Source organism: Capra hircus, chromosome 8, assembly GCF_001704415.2.
Source record: "Capra hircus breed San Clemente chromosome 8, ASM170441v1, whole genome shotgun sequence".
NCBI lineage: Eukaryota > Metazoa > Chordata > Mammalia > Artiodactyla > Bovidae > Capra > Capra hircus.
The window spans coordinates 48,694,963-48,720,592 of NC_030815.1; the positions used below are offsets into that span (position 1 = coordinate 48,694,963).

Here is a 25,630-nt window from a genome sequence, read left to right on the forward strand (position 1 = left end):
ACTTTTCACTTTCATGTATTGGAGAAGGAAATGGCAACCCACTCCAGTGTTCTTGCCTGGAGAATCCTAGGGATGGGGAAGTCTGGTGGGTTGCCGCCTATGGGGTCGCACAGTCGGACAGGACTGAAGCGACTTGGCAGCAGCAGCAGCAGCAAGCATCCCACAAGAGGCAAGCGGGAAGCCAAAGGAGAAACCAAGTCTCTCCTTAGTATACTCTATTGGCAGCTGATTCTGACAGCAGAATATTGAGCCAACTGACAAACTAGGAATGTGTCCTACAGAGTCACAGCCACAGCATCACAATATTAAGCCTAAAAGGGTAAATTTGAAGTTAAGTGACCATGTTGTTGTTGTTCAGTCACTAAGTTATTTCTGACTCTTTGAGACCCCATGGACTGTGGCACGCCAGGCTTCCCTGTCCACCGCCAACTCCCAGAGTTTGCTTAAATTCATGTCCCTTGTATCAGTGATGCTATCTAACTATCTCATCCCCTGTCACCCTCTTCTCCTTTTCCCTTCAGTCTTTCCCAGCATCAGGGTGTTTTCCAATGAGTTTGGCTCTTCATGTCAGGTGGCCAAAGTATTGCAGCCTCAGCTTCAGCATTAGTCCTTCCAGTGGATAGTCTGGGTTGATTTCCTTTACGATTGACTGGTTTGATCTCTTTGCAACAATAACTCGTAACTGAAACAATCTCTTACTCAAAACATTCTTCTCTACAATAGGGCATTACATTCTTCAATTTATAAACCTTGTTGCTCAAGTTTAGATTTTGTTTTCTTTGAGTTTTGGACCCTTTGATATTTTTTGCAATTCTGGGAATACAGAAGAGAAAAGATCCATCTCATTTGCTCAGCGAGAAACTAAATTCCTTTGAAGGCCTCTTCAAAGGATTGGCTTCTATCAAGTACACTTTGAGTTCAGTTTTATCAATTGAAGTTTTGAGCTTAATTAACAGATTAAGTTACCTTAGAGGAATAGATTCTTTTTATTTTTTCCTATTTCAGTTTTTCTCTTTCTCTTGAGACAGGGCTAACAAATTTTTTAAGGGCACTTCAAAGACATGTTCACTTCTAATTTACCATCCTTGTTGAAAAATAAAGTTTTTTAATGAAATGTAGAATTGAAGGCGGAAGGTATACAGGGGAACAAAGAAGAGAAGAAAATACGTTAATAGCTTTTTATTTCCATGGATTTTCTGAGAATTTGGGACTATGGACATAAAATGGTTCCAGGACTTCAGAAAATAAATACTATTTTTAAAGTTACAATAATTCCAGAGATCCTGCATCAGCGTTCAGCTATAAGCTCTAAAGCTTATGGATTTCAGCATTCACTGTATACAACCAAGTTGTTATGCATTAATCAGCTGAGTATCTGATAGCATACTTTAAGTTTGGAAGTCAAGCAAATCTTAACTTTACTAAAGAAGGTTTTTTTTTTTTTCTTCTTTTTTTTTCTTAAGGGAAGAAGAAGAAGAAATAGATGCAGAGGAATTGGAAAGATTGAAGGCAGAGTTAGATGAGAAAAGACAAACGATCGCTACTGTCAAATGCAAGCCTTGGAAAATGGAGAAGAAAATTGAAGTTCTCAAGTATGATGCCACTTTTCATAATTAGAAACACTTTCCTTGCTATTGATTTCCAAAATTCTCTATTTCCTACACATTATAGATAATACTATATGTAGTCCATCATTTAGATAAAGCACTCATTATATATAATGTTCATGGCCATTTAATGTATCATATGTTAACATATCATATATGTACATATACACACTCAGACATATATATATATATATATATCACTAGAGAGGCTGGGATAATGATTATAAAAGAAAACAGCCATAATTAAATTCATTTTTTGGAATCTTACAATCTCTGATCACCTTTAATCATTTGCTCCTTGAACTGAGAATTTCCTTAGTTTAATACATTCATTACTATCTCTCTGAAAACGATACTATATTTGAATTTTACAAGTTTGTTGGATTGCACACTCTAGTTTCTCTGCAGGGTTCCAGCCTCAAATGATACATTCATATGACAGCTCTTATTAAAGCACAGGGAGGATACTAAGCCAACTGAACAGTAAATGGGATTCCAATTAAGGGTTATGCTAATAGCTATTCCCTGGTAACATGTCAGCAACCTAGTTTCACTCTTATGTTGAGTGTTGATGCACTCAGAGACACATAGATTTATAAACTCCTGATAAAAAAAGTCAAATGATTATCCCTTTCCTGGGACTGCAAGCAGATTTGCCTCCGAGGATCACACTTTATTTCCTTGCCATAGTGGTTGGGGAAGCGGGGCATGAATAAAAAGGACGTGTCTGTGATAACAACCATGTTTGCATCTCACAGATGTGATACTGATTGCATTTTCCCCACAGAATCATTTTTATAAACGGTGATAAATTTCCAAAGCTATCCCTCCACAAGCCTATTTAACTAATAACATTAAATGCTTAGTGTATATATAATAGTGTTAAAATTAGGGGAAAATGTTTCTGTCTCTGGTGACGAAAAAAGAACTGCAGCAGCTATCAGGGTAATTCACTACTAATCTTGGCTCTGCAAGAGGTTGTGCATTATTTTAAGGAAATAGCTTAAACTTCTAGGACCTCAGTCACCCTGTATCCAAAATAAAACAAGATATTCAAGCTTTATCCTATGATGTGGGAACCTAGGTATCATTTCTAACAGTATTGTTTTGTGGAATAAAGTTTTCTAAGTTCCAAAGAGCGGTCTTCCCAGAAAACTTCTGGAACACCACACAGCTGTAGGCTGGGAACTCCCTATGTTTGTGCATGTACACCAGTCATAAATGAGGTCAAAGACAAGTAGCATTCCTGGTTCAATGAAGCTATTAATGTATATGCGTGTGCATGTCCGTGTGTGCGTATATGTGTGTCTGTTAAAATAGTTTCCATTCAATGAAGAGATAGTGATGCTAAATAATAGGCTTAAAAAATATCCTTACTTAGCAAAATAGAAGTTTGGCAACCTTATGTTGGTTCCCAAAATATGTCTTAAAATATTGCTGGCCATGAAATCCCCAAACCCGAAACCACAGGTAACTGTTTGTGGAAAGTTGTAAAATTATATAGTAATAATATTTTGAACTTTCAAAGCATGATGTGAAATTGAGTAAAAATGCCAGGAAATATATCCTCCCTTTCCATCTGCATGGAGGTGTAGAAATAGCCCTTGCTCTTCCTTGTCTGCATTTTCCATACAGGGCAGTGGAGAAGGGATGGGCGTCAGGCTTGAGTTTGAATCTCAGATCTTCCATTTAAAAGCTATGTAAATTTGAATGAACTGTGTAGTCCTCAGATTTCATATGAAATTTTACTATTTTACAAGGTTACTGGACTCATAAAGTGCGTTATTTCATATGAAACACTAATCAGGGTGCCAGAATATTGCACAAAGCTGGGAAATACAACTTGTAATTATCATTTTATCTCAGGACAGACTCAGTGTTGTCTGATTCCCTGCAGTATAACAGGAGAGATGGGGAGGGTATAGGGCTTATCACGACTGGGTGGGAGCAGACTTAGCCATAGGCAACCCCAGGAGCCTTGGGGGATGCTGGCACATCGGTATAGCAGTCTGGACAATCTGGCAGGATGGACAACTGATTTTGATGCTCCAAGAAAGAAAAGAGGGTATCTTTACAGTTCAGCAGAATCTATGGTCAGCCACTTCTAGATTTTTCAAAACGTACCCACAAGATCATCTTGTAGCAGATTCCAGATCCTGGGGTCTTAGGCTGGAGTCTTGGGATTTAGCCATTTTCAGACACAGGGAGAGATAAAGATTGGGATGGAATGAAGGGCAACACAGGTCCTATTACTAGAGCAGAGGTCAAAAATGGGGAGTCTGCAGCTGAATCTAGATTATAAATGGTTTTTATTTGGCCCACATGCTTTTTGTTTCTTTTTCATTATTATTTTTAAAATTATGATTAAATATAAGTACCATAAAATTTAACATTTTAATCATTTAATAAAAATAATTTTTTTCTTTGATCTTAAATTTAAAAAGTAGAAGATTTCACATTTTAAAATTCAGATATTCATCTTCTCTTGGACAAGAAGAAAGTGTGGTCCACATTCCTACATGAAAATAACAACTAGGACTAAGCAATTTCTGTCCCCTGCTAATAGGGCATTCACTCTTCAGTGTGCACAGTTCCCAAACAATCCACATCACTTATTCATGCTCCTTGGCTGGACCTTATAAGCATTCATTTGTTGCCTCCTACACCGTGCATCTGGGGAGCAAGTTAGGCGTGCTACTGAGACAGTGATTCAGAAAGTTGGGGTGAAAGCCAGCTTGCAGAATGGAAGCACAGATTTAGGCCCAGAGAAGAAACAACTGTGGCTTCTAACCTGTCAGCAATGCCCATTGTTTTGTGATGATTCTCCAGAGCTAGAAATGGCTCCTGCTTTGTGGCTTTGCAGTATTCTGCACAGCTGGTACCATTGGCCACGATCAGCCTGATTCTTTTGGGTTCAGCCTCTGTGATAAAATTGTTGGTACTACAGTGCCTAACCTATTTCCCTTTGCAGGTTTCTGAATGCTGTATTGAGGTTCTCCCTCAAGGGTCCCAGTTACATACTGGAATCAATACTTCATAGTATTTACATGCAGGTCAAGTTGTCCCTGGGGCTTCCCTGATGGCTCAGAGGTAAAAAATCCGTTTGAGGTGCAGGAGACATGGATGCGTTCCCTGGGTTGGGAAGATCCTTTGGAGAAGGAAATGACAACCCACTCCAGTATTCTTGCCTGGGAAATCTCACTGAGTCACAAACAGCTGGACATGACTTAGTGACTAAACAACAACAATAAAGTTTTCCCTACCCCAGTGTTATTAAAACATGGGAGCCGGCATCTTTCCTGCTACCATTTATTCCTTTCAGAGACTTCAAACTCTGACAGAGTATGTCAGTGGATTATGTTATTCCCAGAAGTAGCCTCCAGTCATCACTTCTGGCTAAGTCGATGGAATCCAAGACACTAGGCTCAATATAACTGGAACAGATATTTTCCTCATGGGTTTGGATCTGTATCTGGGTTCCAAGTCTTCCCATCTGGCTCTGGACTCTGAAAAAACTTGTGAAACTTCTAAAACAGATTTTTACAGAGGGTCAGGGTTTTAAGATGTGTTTTAGTGTAAAGCCTAAGGAATGGAGGCTTATGGTTCTGAGGATATATATTGTGGGAGACCCAGGTATAGTTCTCATAAGCCATAATTCATCTTGGGACTCTCAAAAATTTTTGGACATGGTCTTGTCCATCTCCAAACCCTCATGGTCATCATTGTCAATAACTAATGATTTCTAAATCAAAGAGCTGGAATTCAGATTTTGAATTCAGGTTGTGGAGCACACTGACTTTTTTAATCAAAAACTTTAAAATTTTGTTATTATAATTACGGGGACATTGAAAGCTTTGAACATAGAGGTGACATGTTCAAAGTGGTATTTCAAAAGAAACTTAAAATGCAAAGTTATTCCTATTATACAGATGAGAAGACTTTACAGAGGTAAGGTAGCCTCACACAGCTAATAAATATTAAGGTGAACATTCAAATCCAATTTTCTTCATCTGCAAAACCTCATAATTTTCTTACTGTCATACTACTTCTCATTAGAACCATGTTTTCCAGCAAAATAAACAGTCTTCCCTAGACACTCTGGTGGACTTTCTCACTTTGCTTCAGTCTCCTCTCCATTTGTCTGCAGCCTATAGTTCTTCCAACTGAGTTCTATCCCCTTCATGAATTATTGTCTCCCCGTGGTCTTTTCTCTGCCAAATCCTATAGAAAGAGAACTCAGATAGTCTCTCTATTATTCATTTGGCTTTGTTGTTGTGCCGCATTATATCGCATTTTAAAATTGTATATAAATCTTTTTTCCTTTGGAATAGATTTTGAACTCCTAAGAATATGACAGGGGTCTGACAGCTCTTTATTTCTTCAGGGTCTAGCCTTTTGCTCTGTACATCATAAGCGTTCAATTACTGTTTCCTGAGTATCACTGTTCATGGTGATTTCTTTTGTTGTTGGACACTCATTCCCAAACCAAGAGAATCATTAACATGACTGAGACCTGTTAAAGGCCTAGATAAGTGTGTGAGTAAAAAGCAGGAATGTGCTGAAACTTTGATTCATAGTGTTTGCCAATTTCCATGGTGTAAATATTCCCATTATGATTAATTTCAAGCTACTAACAGTTTAAGAACCAGCTCACAAAAGTCTTGAAAATTTAACAGTCAGTGGCTGAGTCAGCTGCAGCACCTCAATGGCGGGGGGTGAGGGGGGGGTGGAATCTAGTGATGCCCTATGATTAAGCTTATATTAGAGAGATCTTAATCTGGAGCAGTTAAGAGCAGAAGCTAAAGAACAGAACCTATTTATTATGATATAACATATTTCCTTTATTTAAATTCTAATCAACAATGAAATGCGTAAATTAAGACTACCTGTGAGAAAAAAAAACAAAAACATAATTCTATAATTTCTGGACTCTAAAGTTCAAAGTGCTGTCAATTGATAATAGAAAACAAAAAGTCCCCCGTACAACCCCAAAGTTGCAAGTTATGCTTTATTTGGGGACTTTACCAAGTACTATAGCCTGGGAGACAGCCTCTCAGATAGGTCTGAGGAACTATTCCAAAGAGTTTATGAAGCAGCCAGCATATATAGGAGTTTTTGTTGAAAACAAACAAAAAATGTGGTCAAACATGAGAAGATCACTGCTAATCACAGAAAAACAGACATCTCACTTTAATGATTTTAGTGCGTTTTTATGTATGGGAAGATGCAAGAGTCCAGGCTCACTGAAATTATTCCTTAGATATGCATCTTAACTATCTAGGGTCAGTATTCAGTTTTTCTCCACCTGAAGTTCCCTCAGGTGCAAAGTTAGGAGATGGCTGCAGTGACTGATGGCTTGATCGCAAGTTAGGAGGTGGCTGCAGTGACTGATGGCTTGATCGCAGGCAGCATTCTTTGCTCACTAAAGTGACAGCAGTTTTTTTGTTTGCTTGTTTTTTGGCCACAGTGCATTAGTAACCTCTTATCCTAGTTATTTTATCTTATCACCATGCTCAATTTCTTTTTTAAACATGTCTAGAGATTTTCAGTCTTTCTTTCTTCTTTCCTCCTATTCTGTTCTTTTCAAAATTCATCTTAAAGAGGAAGAGTTTTTATTCAAGAGTATTCAGTTCATGATTGATTTCAGAAATCATTTACCTTAGAGCTCACCTGCCACAATTGTCTGTCTCATCATTTTCATGGTCTTAGAAGGAATCTTTCCATCTTAAATAAGAACAGTGTCCCCAACAAGTCTTTCTGTCTTGGGATTTAGACTGTTAACATTTGCTGTTTTATTGTGAGTCCTTAGAAAATTACTGTGGTTGTTTTAATAATGCTTTTCTAATAATATTTTGGAATTCTCCCTTGAAGGATATTGAAAGGAACCAAATGAGAAAGTGACTTTTTTTGCTTGGGACTTGTATGTTCTGGAAACTTTTTCAATTGTTAAAGTAGTTCTGAATTATTTCAGAGAAACATACTTTTGTCTACCAAGAATTCTCTTTCTTTATTTGTTTCATGACTCATTGAATTTTTTTAATCCATATTGAACCATTTTACCATGGTTTCCTGGAGATGTGTTCTTCATCTTGGTTTGGCAAGCTTTTCAGGTGGCACATGGACCTGTATACACGCTCCTGTATCTTTTTGGAGATCTGTGAAGGAATTTATGACTATTCTATCTCAAAATCCTGAGCGTGCAGGCTAGTTAAATCAGCCTGAAATTCGGCCCATATGGCTGTGGAAGGGAATTAGTCACTGAAAAAATGGGTTAAAAATGCTAATATTCAAGGATGCATACCAAGATTCTTGGCAATCTTATTTGCTACCTTCCATGAACATCTGCTTATCCAGAATTCAAATAATCCTAGAGTTCAAAGAAACAGGGGTTTTTAAAATGGCACTCTATAAGATAATAATTATAATAAAAATAAATGTTAGCAACAAAGAAGTTCCAAAGTTTTCTTTTAGATAGGTGACATATTGTTATTTTCATCTTCTTCTTAATTGCATTCATTGTACACTACTTTCTCACGGTATTATCAGTCAGTGTACTGTATATGGTAAGACACACTGAGTTAGTTTTTCCAGCTTACCAAAATAACATAGCCTCCCCAAATTTTTGATAAATAGCAGTTTACCTAACTTGCACTCCTTAGAATTTTAGCGTCAGTGATAGCTAATTTTCACAACTTGTTCTTAGGCTATCAATAAATACATGATCTTTGGAAACTGATTAAAAAGAGAAATTCATTGACTATGATTTAAAAGTACTTAGGAATGCTATTAAATATATTTGATATAATATATTAACAGTAAAAAGAAAGCAACTGTGCACATGACAAGCACAAAATAAACTTAATTTGAGAAATGTGTCCTTTTTGTTTTGGAAAAGTATGATACAGATATCAGATAAGATACTAATTATGAAGATAACCCTTAACTTTATCAGGTTTATAATAAAAGAGAATAACTAAGGCATTTTTGAAAATGTTTTTATCTATATAACCAAGAAATGGCTGGTAGAACATTACTTCAGGGGACTTAAATAAGCTTGTTGCTATAGAACAAAAATGGTTACATTTTGTAAAAATGCATATACTAAAAGTAAATTTAGAGAGCAGTATATTAGAATATCATAAAAAAAAAGATGAGCTGAAGAAAGGGGAATAGTCTTTCATATTCAACATGTTATGTCTAAGATGTCCTGATTTTAGAAAATTTTAAACTAAATATAAATTATTTCTTTCAAATGGTCCTGTTAATTATGCTTTTGTAATATATGTACACGCATGTGTATGTATATGCTACTGACCATATACATACATATTCACACTCAAATATCCATAAGAGATACATGATTCTTTGGATGAATTAATTTTTATATTTTATGCATACTATTATAGTGTTTCTTGGCCAGTGGTTGGTCATATGGGTCAGGAAAGCTTAGAAGGAAGGGTGTGGAAGGAGACTGTGAAATAGTAAGACTCCAAATCAGCTCAGCAGAAAGATTAATTCACATCGGAATATACTATGCTCTGTGGATGACCTTGTGTAAGTTGTGTTGACAAACGCTCAGGAGAGACCTAGATCTAAGGGTATCTTGTAGCAAGCAATTTACCAGGTAATCTTCATTATCTGTAGAGTTCACTGAACTGCCATCATTTAAAGTTTCTTGCCCACTCTTGGATCAAAAGGCAGAACATACTGTTCTAACAGAAAACTAAGGCTTTCTAGCATTCCTAAATATCATCACACAAAATTTTGAAAAAAATATTTCACGATACTTAGAAATGTTGACCAGGGACTAAATATGAACACACAGGTGTTGTGCAGAAATATTTTACCAAAACTTTCAAAACAGAATGGTTCCTCTCATTCTGAGGCAGTGCCCTGTGAATCCATCTGTTTCACAGTATTCAGAATTCATTAAACATGCTTCATTAGAATGCATATAAACCAACCAAGCGAAATTAGCACAGTCTGTCTACCAATCCCTGAATGTTAGTATATCTAAGAATATGAGATTGTACTTGAGATTCATGGTGGAAATGTCTCCTTTGTTGAGGAAATTTCTGCAAATTTATGCCTGAAATGCCTTTCTCTGCCTACTCAAGTCTATCAGCCCTTTAATGTCCTGTTTAGTTCTTATCTCATCTACAATGTCTTCAACAAGCTCTCAAGCCTCCACTGCCCTCTCCCTTTTCACTTCAAGACTGTCTAGCACTGTTGTATAATAGTTTTATGGGCCTATATCTCATTTTTTCTTAATGGGGTTTAAGCTTCAGGAAGGAATCTCCATATTTCTTTAGTTTTTCAAACCACTTAAGTCTGCTAAAAACATAAAACACACTCAATGAATACTTAGAAAAAATGGCTAAGTAAAAAGGAGAATGAAAAATTACAGAAATAAATTTCCTTGTTGATCAGAATTTCAGATAGGTCCTTCTTACATCTCTGTGTAGCAATCTACATTTTCAGTGCTATTCCTACCTAATTGTGAGTATGATTTTCCCACAATGAAGGTAGGGAGAGGATACACTGCCATTTTGAAAATCTTTGGGGTTAAGAATAGTCAAGATAAGACTTTAGATTTCACTTTTCTTATTACTCTTAACCTCTTGATTTTAAGATTCATTTGTGTCTTTAAGGACTTGGTCTCCTTAAATCTCATTTCTGCCCCAAAGTCAAAGCAATAGCAATATACTGGGATATACCTAGATGTCTTAGGGATATGGCCCAGAACTCTGCAGCCCATGTAATGCCACCCCTACTTTCAGATTTTAGTGCTGCTAATTGCATGCTCATTGATTCATTAAAACAAGACAAACACAAAAATAGAACAAAAAGTCCTTGATGTAGAGCTTAATAAGATCTGGAGAGATATTTATAAAGTTACTGTTATAGATTGTTTTAGATGGAGAAAGAATTCTTTTTAGCAACTTATTTGCATATCATCTCTGCTGACAATTTACAAATCTTAGAATTTTTTGGTGTCCTCATAGAGCAGAAAACTAGTTTATGTTGTGACCAATATCTAAAACTCAGCACAAACTTTCAGCTCCTGGGAAAATCTATATTGTCTTCTTTCTCCTCTCTCTACTATTATAATGAAAAAGGAATACTGTTAAACATAAATTGATTTTTAAATTAATCAGGTAGAACAGAATTAGGAAAACATTTAATCAGCAAGTAGAAAGAGGATCTAATGTTCTTTCTTTCTTTATTAAACTACTAAAGCCCAGCTATGTTGTTTCTCCCTTGATTCATCTAAAATTACTCTGAGATGCCTGACTGACTTCTAGGGTACAACAAATTATGTTTGAGTTTTTAATTGACGTTTAAGCCAGCCATGAAAGTTAACATTGTTTTATACTTCCAGGGAGGGGGAGCAAAGAAATTTTAGTTCTGAAGAATTTCTATGGGTAGTAACTTTGAACTTAATACAGATTTGACCTACCTGAGCTTTGCTTTAGTTTTTTTTATCAATACCAGCAGCTGGCTTTGACATATCTTCATGAATGTCATCAGAGCTGGTGAAAACAGATCATTTTAATGTTTATTGCTGATGAAATGTTTAGAGGTCTTAATGATCTCTCTCTCTAATATATATATATAAAATCTGTGAAATCTGTGAAGTTATGCTATTAAAAGGAGGCAGACCAAAATAAGCCACGCATATAGGCTAAGAGGTTATATGAAAATCCAGCCAACGTTTTTGGTGTTCTTTGTTTCTTGCCAGATTGTTTCAGAAATTTTTAGTCAATTGTCCTTTAGGGATACAAGATAGAGTGAACTAGTTATTGTTCAAGATGAAGTTATTCACCAAAATAAATTTATCATGTTTCAAAATATGTAGAGTACTGTCAATGCCAGGGGTCACCAAAATAATCATATTTGATATAGTAACTTTTTAGCCCAAACCTCCAGCAAATTTTTGGCCACATAAAAATCTCTTAAATTTACTAGTCTCAACAAATAAAATTTAGTTTAGTTCTGAATTTGATCTTCAACTTGTTTACATTGGACTCATTTAGGGACCTTGAAAAGTATTGATGCCTATGTCCCATCCTTAGAGATTGTGACTTAAGTGGACTGGAGATGGGGACACTTGGCCTTTGGAATTTTTAAAAGATCCCACAGGTATCCCACAGCAGACTATTATCTAGTCTTGGAGGTGTTCATTCATTCAAATAGCATTTGTTGAAACTTACTTCTATGCCAGGCGCTATATTAAATAATGGGAAATTAGAAATTGAGACAATGGACCTTGCTTTCAGGAAGTCCCAGTGCAGAGGTGAAAATGGACTGTGGGTTAACTGTAATATGTGATTAATTACTACATAAAGGGCAGAGGTTAAATCACCCTGACATGCGGCTGGAGGTAAGTATTAGAAAGGAAAACCAGGAAAGAGGTTATGGAGGAGCTGTAGTATGGACCTGGCTGTTGAACTGAAAATGAAAAGGAGGAAATCATGTGGCGAAGAGGGGAAGGGCATTCCAGAAAGAGGAAGCAGGTTGTATAAAGGCGTTAGGAAACAAGTTATTAATACATCCAGCCTCTCTTGGTTTTCCTCTAATTCATCTTGCAAATCATTGTTGCAACATTTTTCAGATAGCACACTGTACTGCACTAATCAGTCTCCTGATAAAAAAAATGCTCATGGTCCTTATTAACATCAGAATGAATTCTGCACTGCTTAACCTGGCATTGGGCGTGCCTACTCCTCCTTTAAGCACTTGGACTGTTTTCTTCATCAGCCATCTGAAGGCCCCAGATATATTTCCATCTCTTCACCATTGTTCACACCAGTTCCCTGCACTGTAATGTCCTTCCAGCAACCTTGGCTATGTATCTGAATCCTCCTTTCGTTCAAATTTCCTTCTAACCAGCCTGCTCTTTCATCTGAATTTTTCCAGCCCTTAATTTTACTGTTCATTTGGTAGCAATTAGATGATTCCCTGAATGTTTATCTATGCCTTAGCTTTCTTATGAAATTAGAAATGCCTTACAGAAAAGCACAGAACCACGTTCTCTTTTTTCTTTCATATGGCACAGTGCCTTGAAACAAACAAACAAAACCCTGTATTTTATTATCGTAAATCTTATTTTATCACTATAAACAAAACTGTATGATAACATTATACATTTAGAAGATAGAGGAACTAATTATTTGCACAATTGCCCAGTCTTTGGCCATTGGCACACACAATTTTTACAGAGTTGTAAAGATAGTGTACATGCATGCTCAGTTACTGAGTCATGTCAGAATCGTTCTTTATTCTGGCATTTTACTCAGTGCATCAAATACATTTCCCCAGAAAAATAATAAATATTTTAAAATACAAATCAAAAGTACCGTATACCCGTGGTATACCAAGAAACTGTTTTGTTTATGCTGTCTCAACTTTTATATGTCCTTATACCAATCCCATGAGGTAAGCAATAATGTTATTCTGAGGAAACTGGAGATATTGAGCTCAATTCCTAGCTGTGCTGTGCCACTTACTCTCTGGGTAAATCTGGACACCTCTTTTACTGACCTAATCCTCAGTTTCCTCATCTCTGTAATGGGGATAAAAATAGTTCCCAACTTGCAGGATTTGGTGAGGATTAAATGAGATGATGGATGTAAACTGCCTGGCTTATGGTAAACATTCAGTATATTAACTGTCATTGCTGTGACTTTTCCTGGTCATATTTTATAGGTGAGAAAGCTTGGGATCAACAACAGCTCCCCAAAAGCACACGGCTAATGTCAATATGTGACAGAGCCAGGATTCAAATCTGTGTCTCAGTTATAAGATACAGATCACAGAATTGAATAGAAATGTGGTCCTAGTCAACAGACTGTGTGTGTTAGTTGCTTAATCATATCCAACTCTTTGTGACCCCATGGACAGTAGCCCATATAATTTTCCGGGTGAGAATACTGGAGTCAGTAGCCATTCCCTTCTCCAGGGAATCTTCCTGACCCAGGGATCAGATCAAGGTCTCCTGCATTGCAGGCAGATTCTTCACTGCCTGAGCCACAGGGAAGCTCTTTTTGTCTCTTATCACAGACTCCCCAGCTGTCCAAGCATCCTGTACTCTCTGCAATAGCACAGAATGGCAGGAGCAGGACTTGGGCTGGCACCTAGCACTGCGCTCCTCCCAGGAGCTTTGTATCTGGGGCTTCTCAAACCGGACACCTGGGCACCCTCATCAGGTCTCAGATGTAAGGCTGAATTCTCTCCCGCTCTTTCGGTAATAAGATGAATTCCCACTATACTCACGTCTCACCAGGGTCACAGACTAAGGGGAAATGGACTGGCTTTCTGCAACTGCCTGGAAGTATCTAGTCCTCAACTTTTTTTTACTTATTTGGAGAGTCAGCACAAAATTGGTCAGCCCTATTAGTTCTATTGCTGTTAATGATAGTTACTGTTTATGGCGATCTTCCTGTTTGCCAAGGACACATTACATACATTATTACAAAACACATCACAGACATGCTTTCCTATAAAGCATAAACAACCCTTGGGATAGCTATTACTATCTGTATTTTAAAGATGAAGTGGCTGAATATCTTACCCATTATGACTACTGTCACCAATATCCTTGTTCTAAAAGCACATGTTTTGATCATCAGTTCCAGTATTAAGATGATTTAAAATAATTCTGTCAGTCTAATTATGGAGTTATATTAGACTGTATGTTTCTGTACATTAGACTATCTTCTTATCTCCTCAATTTTCTTTCAGTTACTCAGTAATATTTTAGGAAAAGTTAGAGCTCTAAGTTTTAGTCAATTTAAATTGGTCAGTTTTTTGTTTTTTTTTTGTTTTTTAATGGTGGTGCTTATTAGAAAAAGACTTTTTGTTCTTCTGATTGCTTTATTGGGAAGTAGTGTTCATGAGCACAAGTTTTGATGACAGTTGGCTTAAAGACCAGTTTTGAAATGTCTTTCATTTACTTGAGCAATAAATGGGTTGCTCAATGATACCATCAAACTGAAAACAAGAGGAAAGAAAAGTCAACTTAACCTAACCCAAATGAGGAGCATGTTTCCTGGGATGAGAATGTGTCAAAGGCAGCATAGCATGTCCTAACTCCCTTGTGGAATCAGGGTTGTATCACATGTTAAGGGTAAATTATCTATTTTGTAAGTTAGGCCAAAGTGTGCTCCTTCAACTAACTGTGAAAGCATTCTTGAATGCCCATTAAACCTTATTATTCTAATTACCAACAAAAAGGGTTGATAAATGAATAATGAAGCCAGGTATTATTGTCATTAAATAGACCTTGCTCAATTATTTATCCCTGGGTCTAGGGTTACAGCTCAGAGAGCTGTGCATATTGTACCAGGGGTTTGAGCTCTGAGACGTGCAGACTGGATTACAGACCTGGCAGGCAGCTTTTGTTGAATGCAGTTCAAGGAGATGACACACATTTTTCAGTCACATATTTGGTTGGTTGAGGCTAGTGGGTATTCAGAATTTATCCACAAAAGCCTATTTCATATTAGCCATGAAAAATGCCTAGAAAAATCCCTTTAAATTATCCAGAACAATACAAATGGGTAGGAAAATAGATTCATTACAAGAAAAATATAAAAAACTTTTTTTTTTTTTTTTGCCTTTTGGTTTTCAAAGACTCTGCTGTTTGTTTTCTTGCATTCTGACATCTGTTATGGTTACTTTAGTGTGATAAGTAGCACTCTGTTTATCTCCATATTGGATATTTTCTTTTTCTATCTTGTTTCTAATAGCACAGTTAGAAGATATTGTCTTCTGGTTAAGAAATCTTTATCAGGAAGGATGGGATTGGGTGATGCTAGTTTCTTCCATCCTAAAATCATGCCAGCTAATTGTAAAGGTCAGCCCTGAAAATAGTGTAAAGGTTTGTTCTTTCTCCGAGCTCTTCCACCTCGATTTCCTCTCTTCTATGCTCGAAAGGAGCAAGATGCTTATACCCCTCTGTTCTTGCTTAACAATTCTTCTCTGCGCACTACCCCTGGTAGTTATTTGGCCCTGGTGGGCAGTGAGGAGCAGGATGGCTGGCCAAGGAGCCCTTAGGTATGAAACTATGAAACTTGGAGAAGACCTCTTGGAGAATAGAGGAGGGGGTAGGGCATTGTGCTGTGCTTAGTCATTCAGTTGTGACTGACTTTTTGGAACCCCATAGACTGTGGTCCACCAGGTTCCCCTGTCCATGGGGATTATCCAGGCGAGAATACTGGAGTGGGTTGCCAAGCCCTTCTCCAGGGGAACTTCCCAACCCAGGAAAAGAACCGGGGTCTCCTGCATTGCAGGCAAACTCTTTATCAGCTGAGCTACCGGGAGAAAAAATTCATACTTGAAATTATACGGAGTGGAGTGAAGTCCAGACTTTTGTTTGAAAATTCAGGATGTGTACGTATGCTGAGGGTGGGGTAGGGTAGTACTGGAAGACAAATATGAAACTATACCTAGCACCAGGGAGAATTTGGCAATTTAAGAGACGAAAAATAAAAACTTGTTTTAGATTGTTCAAAGGAGAAGTATGTACGTAATAACTGATTTAAAAACTCTTATGGAAGCCATATAAATAAATTTTGGTATTTTATAATTTAATTTACAATTAATTTTTTGGTGACTTCAGTTTGTTTATAACCTTGATTTCCCTGTCTCTTAAATTTTGCTAGTTTACTGTTCCTGTAACATAATTTTCAGCTCACAAAATTTAAAACCTATGGAGTAGATTAGCTATTCCTTTACACTTCTGATTGCTTAGAGCAGTCTTGTTTTCTAACTGCCCAGTCAAGTAGAAAGCAATATAATTCTAATAGGCCAAACTGATGTTCTTTAATTATCTCCTAAATATCAAGAGCTGTGGATATGCCTGTATAGTAGTCACTTTATTACATTTGAAAAACAAATTTTGATTTTACTACTAAGAAGAATCTTTGGTTCTCCATTTATATATGTTTATCATAATAGAGAATGATGTGATAATTCCTACATATACTTGATCTTAAGAATTTCAAAATTCTTGATGTCAAATAATTGTTATAACATGATAAATGGGTTCCTAAAAATCACCACACCTTGAAAATTGGGTAATGAAAACTACAGGGCTTACAGAATAATGGGAATGGGGCATAATATTCAGGAACATCATAGGTGACATATTTTAAAAAGAGAAATTTAAGAAAATGACAGCAACATTTTGCACATGTTAAATGGCTGAGAAATGCAATAAATATGGCTGTTTACCTTTACAAATATCTGAGGTTTGCTTGTGGAAATGGTAAGACTGCAGTTTGTGAGTTATTGTGAAGCCTGGAAGCAGGGTCATTGTAAGTCAGCTCTGAATGCATGTGGCTTTTCTGATACATGGAGTGTCATGAAGTAGCTGGTTGATGAGGTGTGTGGATTTTGTTTAAACCCTTCTAGGTTTAGGTGGATGCGATTTTTTTTTTTTTTTTGTTTGCATTCACTTAGCGTTCCTTGTAGATAAAAATCACACATAAGCAAACACAAAGTTTGTGTTATGTTCAGGTTGTTCCATAGTATAACAATCATGTTAGAACAGATTCTTGGTTTCAAAACAAGTGTTACAGAGGAACTGACAGTGTAGTAATGCCTTCAGCACATTCACACCTATGGTCACACCTTAGGTTTTCACCACTACCCAAGCAAGCAGGAAGCATTTGTTCAATTTTTGTTTGTTTGAGAATCCTGGACCTGTTAAAAGCTACACAGTAACTGAAGGAATCTGTGCAGAACTTGCTCAGGTCTGTGCAAGTCTTGAGCAAGTGGGCTCTCATTTGAAAAACAGGCTTCTCCTCAGCATGGGTATGAAAGAAAGTGAAAGTGTTAATTGCTCTGTTGTGTTTGACTCTTTGCGACCCCATAGACTGGAGCCCGCCAGGCTCCTCTCTCCATGGAATTCTCCAGGCAAGAATACTGAAGTGGGTTGCCATGTCCTCCTTCAGGGGATCTAACCTGGGTCTCCCGCATTGCAGGCAGATTCTTTACTGTCTGAGCCACCAGGGAAGCCCCAGCGTGGGTATAGAAAGTGACAAAAACATGGGCAAGGTTATAGAGACAAATCACAGAGGCTGGGTTAAAATCAGGTTACTTGATTTTCAGTTTATATCAGTTCAGTATTTTATAAAGTGTCTGTTAGGTACCATACTCACTTCTGTCTTGTCATCTCTATAACACATAGTTAAAGCTTAACTGTAATATGTTTGTTTTTGATTGCCTGCAGTTAAAACCCAGCCATGAGAGTTCAGTTTATACCTGTTGATATGGCTTTATCGAACATCTTAGACTGTGTAGAATGTTTTAGAAACTATTTTTCAATTAATCTTCACAGCCCAGACGTCCTGTCAAATGTCAGAGTGTTTCACAAGGCCAGCCTAATAACTCTTCTTCATTTCTAGGAAGCTGTCCTATTTAGTTTCTGAGAAGACAAAAGAGAAGGGTGTGATTCCAAAGTCTAGGACTGACTGCCTTCGAGCATTAATTGATGTGGATAATACTGTTTTTAGACACTTCCCTGTTTCCATCTACCTGAATTATGCCAGTCATGTCTATTTCAAGTTTACTTGAAAATAAGTTTACTAAGCACCTCTTATGGTCCAAGTAGTGAGCAGTGCTGTGGGAGAAAAAAGAGATAAGATATTGTCCTTGCCATCAAAGAAATGATGTGGGGAGTCTGACGTCTGAAGAGAATCTTCTCCATTGTGCTTGTGTTTTTATGGCAGGCCATGGACAAGTACCAATATATGGGTGAATAATGGGGCACTATTGTTTAGTTATCAGCTAAGGTAGCAGGCATGTGCTGTTTTGATCACTGGCTATGGTAAAATCATGAGCTTAGCACTGATACTGAGGAACACAAAAATATCCTTCATCAACTTAAGGATGAAGTTTCATCTTTAACCTTTTAAAGAATACTTTGTGTGTTAAGTTTGTAGTCATGTGTTAAGGGGCCACCCAACTGATGACAGTGTTGTACTTGTAGAACCAATGTCCAGGTTTGGATTATCCCTTGGTTCTCTCGGGTAATGCCTTTTATGGTCCCTGAGAGGTTAGGGCAAGCCCGGACTGCCTCTATTTGTAAAATTCTTTCCGAACTGCAAACAGACAATGATAGCAAAAATGACTAAAAAAGGTTATAAAAGTTGTAGTATATTTAACATGTTCACTTTATCCATTTTGATGAGTTAATGCTTTTTAATGCACAAAAGGACACCAATGTGACTACTGTAAAAGTACGAATATTTGGGAATAATGTTATAATTTAAATTTGAAACCCTTTGAGAATGTGAGGCCAAAGATTACTCCTTTCCTTTTCTCGCTTCCCTAAACCCCTTTGCTTTATATAGTATGGTTTTTCTGTTTTAAGTCATAATTGCTTTTATGAGGTTAAATACCAGGTCAATAAGTGTGTTCTATGTCAGTTTGTCCCCAACTCTCTGCCCTATTTTTTTTTTTAAAGCAACCCTTAAAAAAGAAGGAAAGTATTTTAAAATAAACATTCTGACTGCCAGAATCTGAAATAAACTTCAGATTCAATTTTACATGTGGTAGAAATTTTACATGTGGGGTTCTCTATTTTGATGTTTAGCATAAATTCCTTGCTTTTTGATGACTATAGCTGATTAATAAGTGAGACTAAAACGTCTTATTCTTCCTGGCCAGAATTTTAAAAACTTAAACACTTGGCCAGAATTTTAAAACTTAATCATCATTTACAAATCCCAAGATTATGAGATTCAGCCACTTGTTAGGAGTTTAAAAGGGTCGACGAGAAATAAAGCAGTAGATCTGATAAAATTAAATATCCACTACCTATATACTATATTATTCTCCACCCACATTTTATTTTGTTTCATTTTCTCAGGGAAGCAAAAAAATTTGTGAGTGAAAATGAAGGGGCTCTTGGGAAAGGAAAAGGGAAACGGTGGTTTGCATTTAAGATGATGATGGCCAAGGTAAGTATTTTCATAGCTCGGTCAGTTTGATACCATATAAGCTCTGTGGAAGCCACATTACCCCCAAGGGGTTGTAAAATTGGTTCTGTTCTGAGAGAGTTAAAGAAAAAAAACCCGACATCTTATGTGTATACTTAGGTACATTATACTAGATACATAGTACTCTGTGTTAAGGAAATTTGGAGAAAGTGGTGATTCAGAAAAAAAAAAAAATTTTCCTGAAAGGCTCTTCAAAGGAGTTAAAATGAAAAATAAGTTGAGAAACATTGATTTATGGCAAAAGATTGACTTGTATGATTTTATCACTTCCAAATGTAATAGACTGTGCCTCTTTCATTTTCTCTTTTTTTGGTTGGTTGGTTATATATTTTATTTAATTTATTTTTTTAATATAAATTTATTTATTTTAATTGGAGGTTATTACTTTACAATATTGTATTGGTTTTGCCATACATCAACATGTATCCACCGCAGGTATACACGTGTTCCTCATCCTGAACCCCTGACCCTCCTCCCTCCCCGTACCATCCCTCTGGGTCATCTCAATGCACCAGCCTCAAGCATCCAGTATCATGCATCGAACCTGGACTGGCGACTCGTTTCATATATGGTATTATACATGTTTCAATGCCATATTCCCAAATCATCCCACCCTCTCCCTCTCCCACAGAGTCTAAAAGACTGTTTTATACATCTGTGTCTCTTTTGCTGTCTTGCATACCAGGTTATCGTTACCATCTTCCTAAATTTCATTTTCATTCCCTAGGAGTTATGTGGTTCTGGGTCAAGGTTTCTTTCTCAAAATGTCTACAAGCTACAGAGCCATATAACTCTTCACTACTAGGAACATTAACTATAAATTGGATAGAAAATAAGAGAAAACAAATGATATGCCAATATAAATGTAAATTTTTGGAAAAGATAGAAAAGAGACTAACATTTATTTAGCACTTGCTATGTTCCAAGCACTGAGTTAAATCCTTCTATAAAAATTGAGTCCTTATTATATAAAGTCCTTCCACATTTAATTCTCACAGCAAAGTAGGTATGTAGACATTATTATCTCTTTACAAGTGTTATACCACCTGAGGCTAAATATGTTCCCATAGAGATGGAGTTTTGTGAATAAAGTTCATTTATCTTAAATATGAAATCTATAAGTAGATCTGATACATATTTATATATCATGGATTTGTTTTGTTTGTTTTTACAGTTTAAATAAGTGGAATCATACAGTATTTATGCTTTTGTTTCTTGCTTCTTTGAGCAATGTTATTTGCATGAAATATGTCCATGTTGTGGGAGTTATAGTTCATTTTTATTTATATGTTATATTCTATCATATGAAGATACTGTAATTTACCTATCTATTCGATTATAGATGAACATTTGAGTTGTTTATGGGTTGGGTAATCTTTTGAACTTCAGACTTGTATCAAATCTTATTTAGGTGTCACATGCCTGTTTAGCTCATCCATTATCCCAGCATCATCTATACATATGCAAAGTTATCTGTCCCATCCTCATTCTTCTTCTTATGGGTAACCCAACATTGTTGGATAAAGTGGAAGGAAGATCTTTTACAAAAACTAGTTTATGATTCTTTTTTTTTTTCTTCTTTTTCCTATAATACCATGCCTTTCCATTTAGACAACTGTTTCATCTCTACCGGAATGAAAAGTCATAGCACTTAACATACTGTACAGTGTACTTGACCCAGAAGCCCTTCAAAGCAGGAACTATGCCTTATTTATAGTTCCTTAATTTCTTCATGCAATGAATATTTAATTAAACACATACCTTATTAGGTGCTAACTCAGTCCCTGCTCTCTTATTGTGTAGCAGAATAAACAGATCATTTTCAGTGGTCGGCATATTTTCTGTAAAACAGAGAGCCAGTAAATATCTTTTAATTAAATTGGTCCAGGAGTAGGTGCAGAACAGGGGAACAAGTGAAAACTAGCACTTTTTTACAAAAAGCACTATGTGATGCCAGAGAGATCTTTCCAAGCTCATTGTCATGTGACATTTTGGGATGAGTGCGGGGGATAAACATCTTAACAAACAAGCAGTTGGGTTTTACTGTTGCACTTGGCTTTCTTTTCAGAAATGGGCGAAATTTCTCCGAGATTTTGAGAACTTCAAAGCTGCTTGTATCCCATGGGAAAATAAAATCAAGGCAATTGAAAGTAAGCGCTCATTCTATCTCATTAGATGAGGAATGCTGTCCTAGATAAATGTCTCATAAGCTTATCAGATAGTTTTCTCAGTCCTGTACTACTGAAAAGATTAAAAACAAGAAAATAAACAAATAAAGATATTTTTATGTCCTCTTTGCTCACTGTGAAGCTTTGCTAGCCCTTACTAACTATAGCACTGGAGACTCCACTCTCCTTTCTGCATTAGACCAAAATATTCTCATTTTGACCTTGTATTTTCTTCTATGCATGAAAGTCAGTATTGTGCACAATGACATTGAGTCATATCATTGGGAAAGCAGAGATTTTATTTTGGAAATGAACATGACATTGAAAATACATAATCACTTGAAATATTGTGAATCAACTATACTTCAATTTAAAATAAACTCATATAGAAATATCAAAAAAAGAAAATACACATTCACTTGGATGTTAGACAATAATCAAAATGAGCCATATCTAAAAATAGTGAAGAAATCTTAAAGCATCATTTTCAAACCTCTGAAGTGAGAATAAGCAATAGTCATCCAGAAACTCGCTCTCTGAATATCATATTGTGCCTCCATTTTGTACAATGTTCATAGTGTACAGAGAAAGCAGGAGAATATACTCAATCAAAACCCTATTTATTATAGTGCTCTAGGCTTAGAATAGGAGAAGGCAATGGCACCCCACTCTAGTGCTCTTGCCTGGAGAATCCCAGGGACGGGGGAGCCTGGTGGGCTGCCGTCTATGGGGTCGCATAGAGTCGAACACGACTGAAGCGACTTAGCAGCAGCAGCAGCAGCAGCAGCAGGAGGCTTAGAATAAGGAAGATAAAAAATTTTAAATATTGTAAATATGATAGTATGTCATTTTAAAAATAATAAAAGAAAGTTTAAAAAGGGGATAACATTTAAAATAATTTTGAGCATAACCTTGTTATATTTTGGTTTCTAATAGTTTTGAGTAGAATCTGATTTTCCTCCATACCCCTCCAGATAGCAGGGCAGATTTTCCTGCGGGCTAAATGTGGTGTTGCCTAATTAAAGTAGAGGCTCCATAGGGAGATAACACAGTTGATGGATATTTCACTGACAAGATTGGGCACGTTTTAGGAGTGACTACCACTCAGTCCTCTGTCTCTCATCATCAGATGGCAATGAATTAAAATACATCAGCTTATTAATCAAATACATAATACCTAATAAAATAAATCAGCTCATTAATTCCTCCCACATATTCCTGTACCAGCCCTTTCTTGCTGTATTTTTCTCCTCAACACTTATCACTATCTAAAATAAAGTATTTTTCATTTAATTTAAAAATAAATTGTTAAATAAATAATAAATAAAATAATTAAATGAAAAATACAGTCATTTTACTTCATTTTGTTCATTTCTTCCAATAGATATGAAGGTAGAAAATTTGTTTTGTTCACTCCTGCACCCCTAGACCTAGAATATGCTTGGTCTTAATGAATGTGCTAAATAAAATTAAATTTCCAAATGGAAATGGAAAAATAAATTTTTAAAACTCTTGCTGTTTCCATTTTGATTCCAGTAATGCCTGGATCCCAATATCAATGTGGACCAGGTACTCACTTGTTGACTCTCAACTTTTTTTCATATGAAAAATAGACTTGATAATTCTTGCTATGAAGTTTTGTGTCATATGGTGATGCCATGGAGTTTAACTGTTACGCCAGCCTTGCCTAAAACCCCATGGTTACCTGCTGAGAAGCACCTTATCAACCACATTGGATTGCATATTTTGCTGAAGAAGCTGTACATTGGTACTCCAGGAGTACAAATATAACCTATACCTACTTGACTCCTGTATTACTATGAAAACCATGGATTAAATCATTTAATTCTTTTAAGCTGGAGATTACAAGTCTTTCTCAGAATCAAAATCTACTTCTTCCTAATAGTAAATTACACCATCAAAGTTAAAGTGTGATACAGACTTAGAGAACAGACTTATGGTTGCCAAGGGAGATGGCTGGGGGAAGGAATAGTTAGGACATTTGGGGTGGACATGTATACACTGCTATATTTAAAATAGGTAACTAACAAGGACCTACTGTATAGCACAGGGAACTTGACTCAATGTTATATGGCAGCCTGGATGGGAGGGGAGTTTGGGGGAGAATGGATACATGTATGTGTATGGCCGAGTCTCTTCACTGTTCACCTGAAACTATCTCAACATGGTTAATGAGCTATACGAAATAAAAAGTTTAAAAAGAGACAGTTTTCAGAAACAGGAGACATAAAAAAAATTGAGGTGTGATAGATTACTGTTTTTTAAGACCAGAAATAGCTTTAGACAGGCAACCTTAAGCACAGAGTTTAAACTACATGTTTCCCTGCTGGCCTAGGGCTCCAGAAAATGTAAATTAAATTTGCCACCTTTAATTCCCCATCCTTAGATCAGTTTGACAGAAACTGTGCTCTGAATCCTTGCCTAACAAGATGGTATTTATATTGTACTTTACAGCAGGTAATTTAATTGGTCTTTTTCCATTTAGAAATGCTCATATTTATCTGCTTGTCTTACTACCCATCTGTTCAAGAGGAAATTATACACGATGACAGACTACAAATTACTCTGTCTTAATAATAAATATCCAGAGGGAGATATGAAACCTTAACATTAATTTAAAAGATACACAAGAAAATTCAGGAAAAAGAATATTGCATAAGGTTTATACTTCATTTTAATAAATACCAAAGACTGTTTTAATATATTAGTAATTTACTAATGAAACAGAATTTATTCATTAGATTAAAGAGAAAGGAATTGGTCATTGATGGGCACAATCGAGATTTGTAAATTTGATCAGCCTTAGCTGTTTGATTGATATTACCTATATCTATTCTCTCTCACACACATTCATTGCATATTTATTCTATATAGCATAAAATAGTATTTTTAAAAAAACATTTTTAAAATGAATTTAACTATGATTATCCCAGGTGGCACTAGTGGTAAAGAACCTGCCTGCCAATGTAGGAGACATAAGAGTTGCAGGTTCGATCCCTGGGTTGGGAAGATCCCCTGGAGGAGGGCCCAACAACCCCCTCCAGTACTCTTGCCTGGAGAATCCCCATGGACAGAGGAGCCTGGTGGGCTGTGTCCAGCAGTTCGCACAGAGTCCGACACGAATGAAGTGAATTAGCATGCAACTGTGATTATACTTGAGAAGCACTGTGGATAAGAGAAATGTTGATTTGGAGTCAGACATCTATAGATAAAGACTATCTGATTTAGAACTCTGGCTGCATCATTTACTACTTATGTAAATACAGTGTAACCTGGCTCCATCATTTGCTAGATGTGTAACTATGGAGTTAAGTCTCTGTAAAATGGGAGTGCAATAGATTCCCTGGCAGGGATTTGATAATAATTAAATGAATTACTATGCAGAGATAAAATAGATGACTGGAACAAAGTCATTAAACTTTAGTGATTATTATTATTAATCAAGTCTTGAATCAGTCAACTGCTGTGTTTGTTTTTGATTTCCCATCCACACAGCTGGACTAATAATACTTAACCTTACCAAATTGTCAAGGCAGTAAAATGAATTGATGCTAGTAAAGTTCTCAGTGTATGTAACTGACCATCAAAATATGTTCAGTTCAGTTCAGTTCAGTCGCTTAGTTGTGTCCGACTCTTTGTGACCCCATGAATCGCAGCACTCCAGGCCTCCCTGTCCATCACCATCTCCTGGAGTTCACTCAAACTCATGTCCATCGAGTCAGTGGTGCCATCCAGCCATCTCATCCTCTGTCGTCCCCTTCTCCTCCTGCCCCCAATCCCTCCCAGCATCAGAGTCTTCTCCAAAGAGTCAACTCTTCACATGAGG

General features: G+C 36.6%; 1 protein-coding gene across 1 annotated transcript in view; it reads left to right on the forward strand.

The window, feature by feature from the left end:
* TMC1 (transmembrane channel like 1) overlaps positions 1-25,630 on the forward strand; it is a 134,660-nt gene that overhangs the window by 38,826 nt on the left and 70,204 nt on the right. The window contains exons 5-7 of the mRNA XM_018052767.1: positions 1,464-1,592; positions 19,486-19,576; positions 21,684-21,765. Of these exons, the coding sequence (XP_017908256.1) occupies positions 1,464-1,592; positions 19,486-19,576; positions 21,684-21,765 (302 nt within the window). The remainder of the gene's footprint in view (positions 1-1,463; positions 1,593-19,485; positions 19,577-21,683; positions 21,766-25,630) is intronic.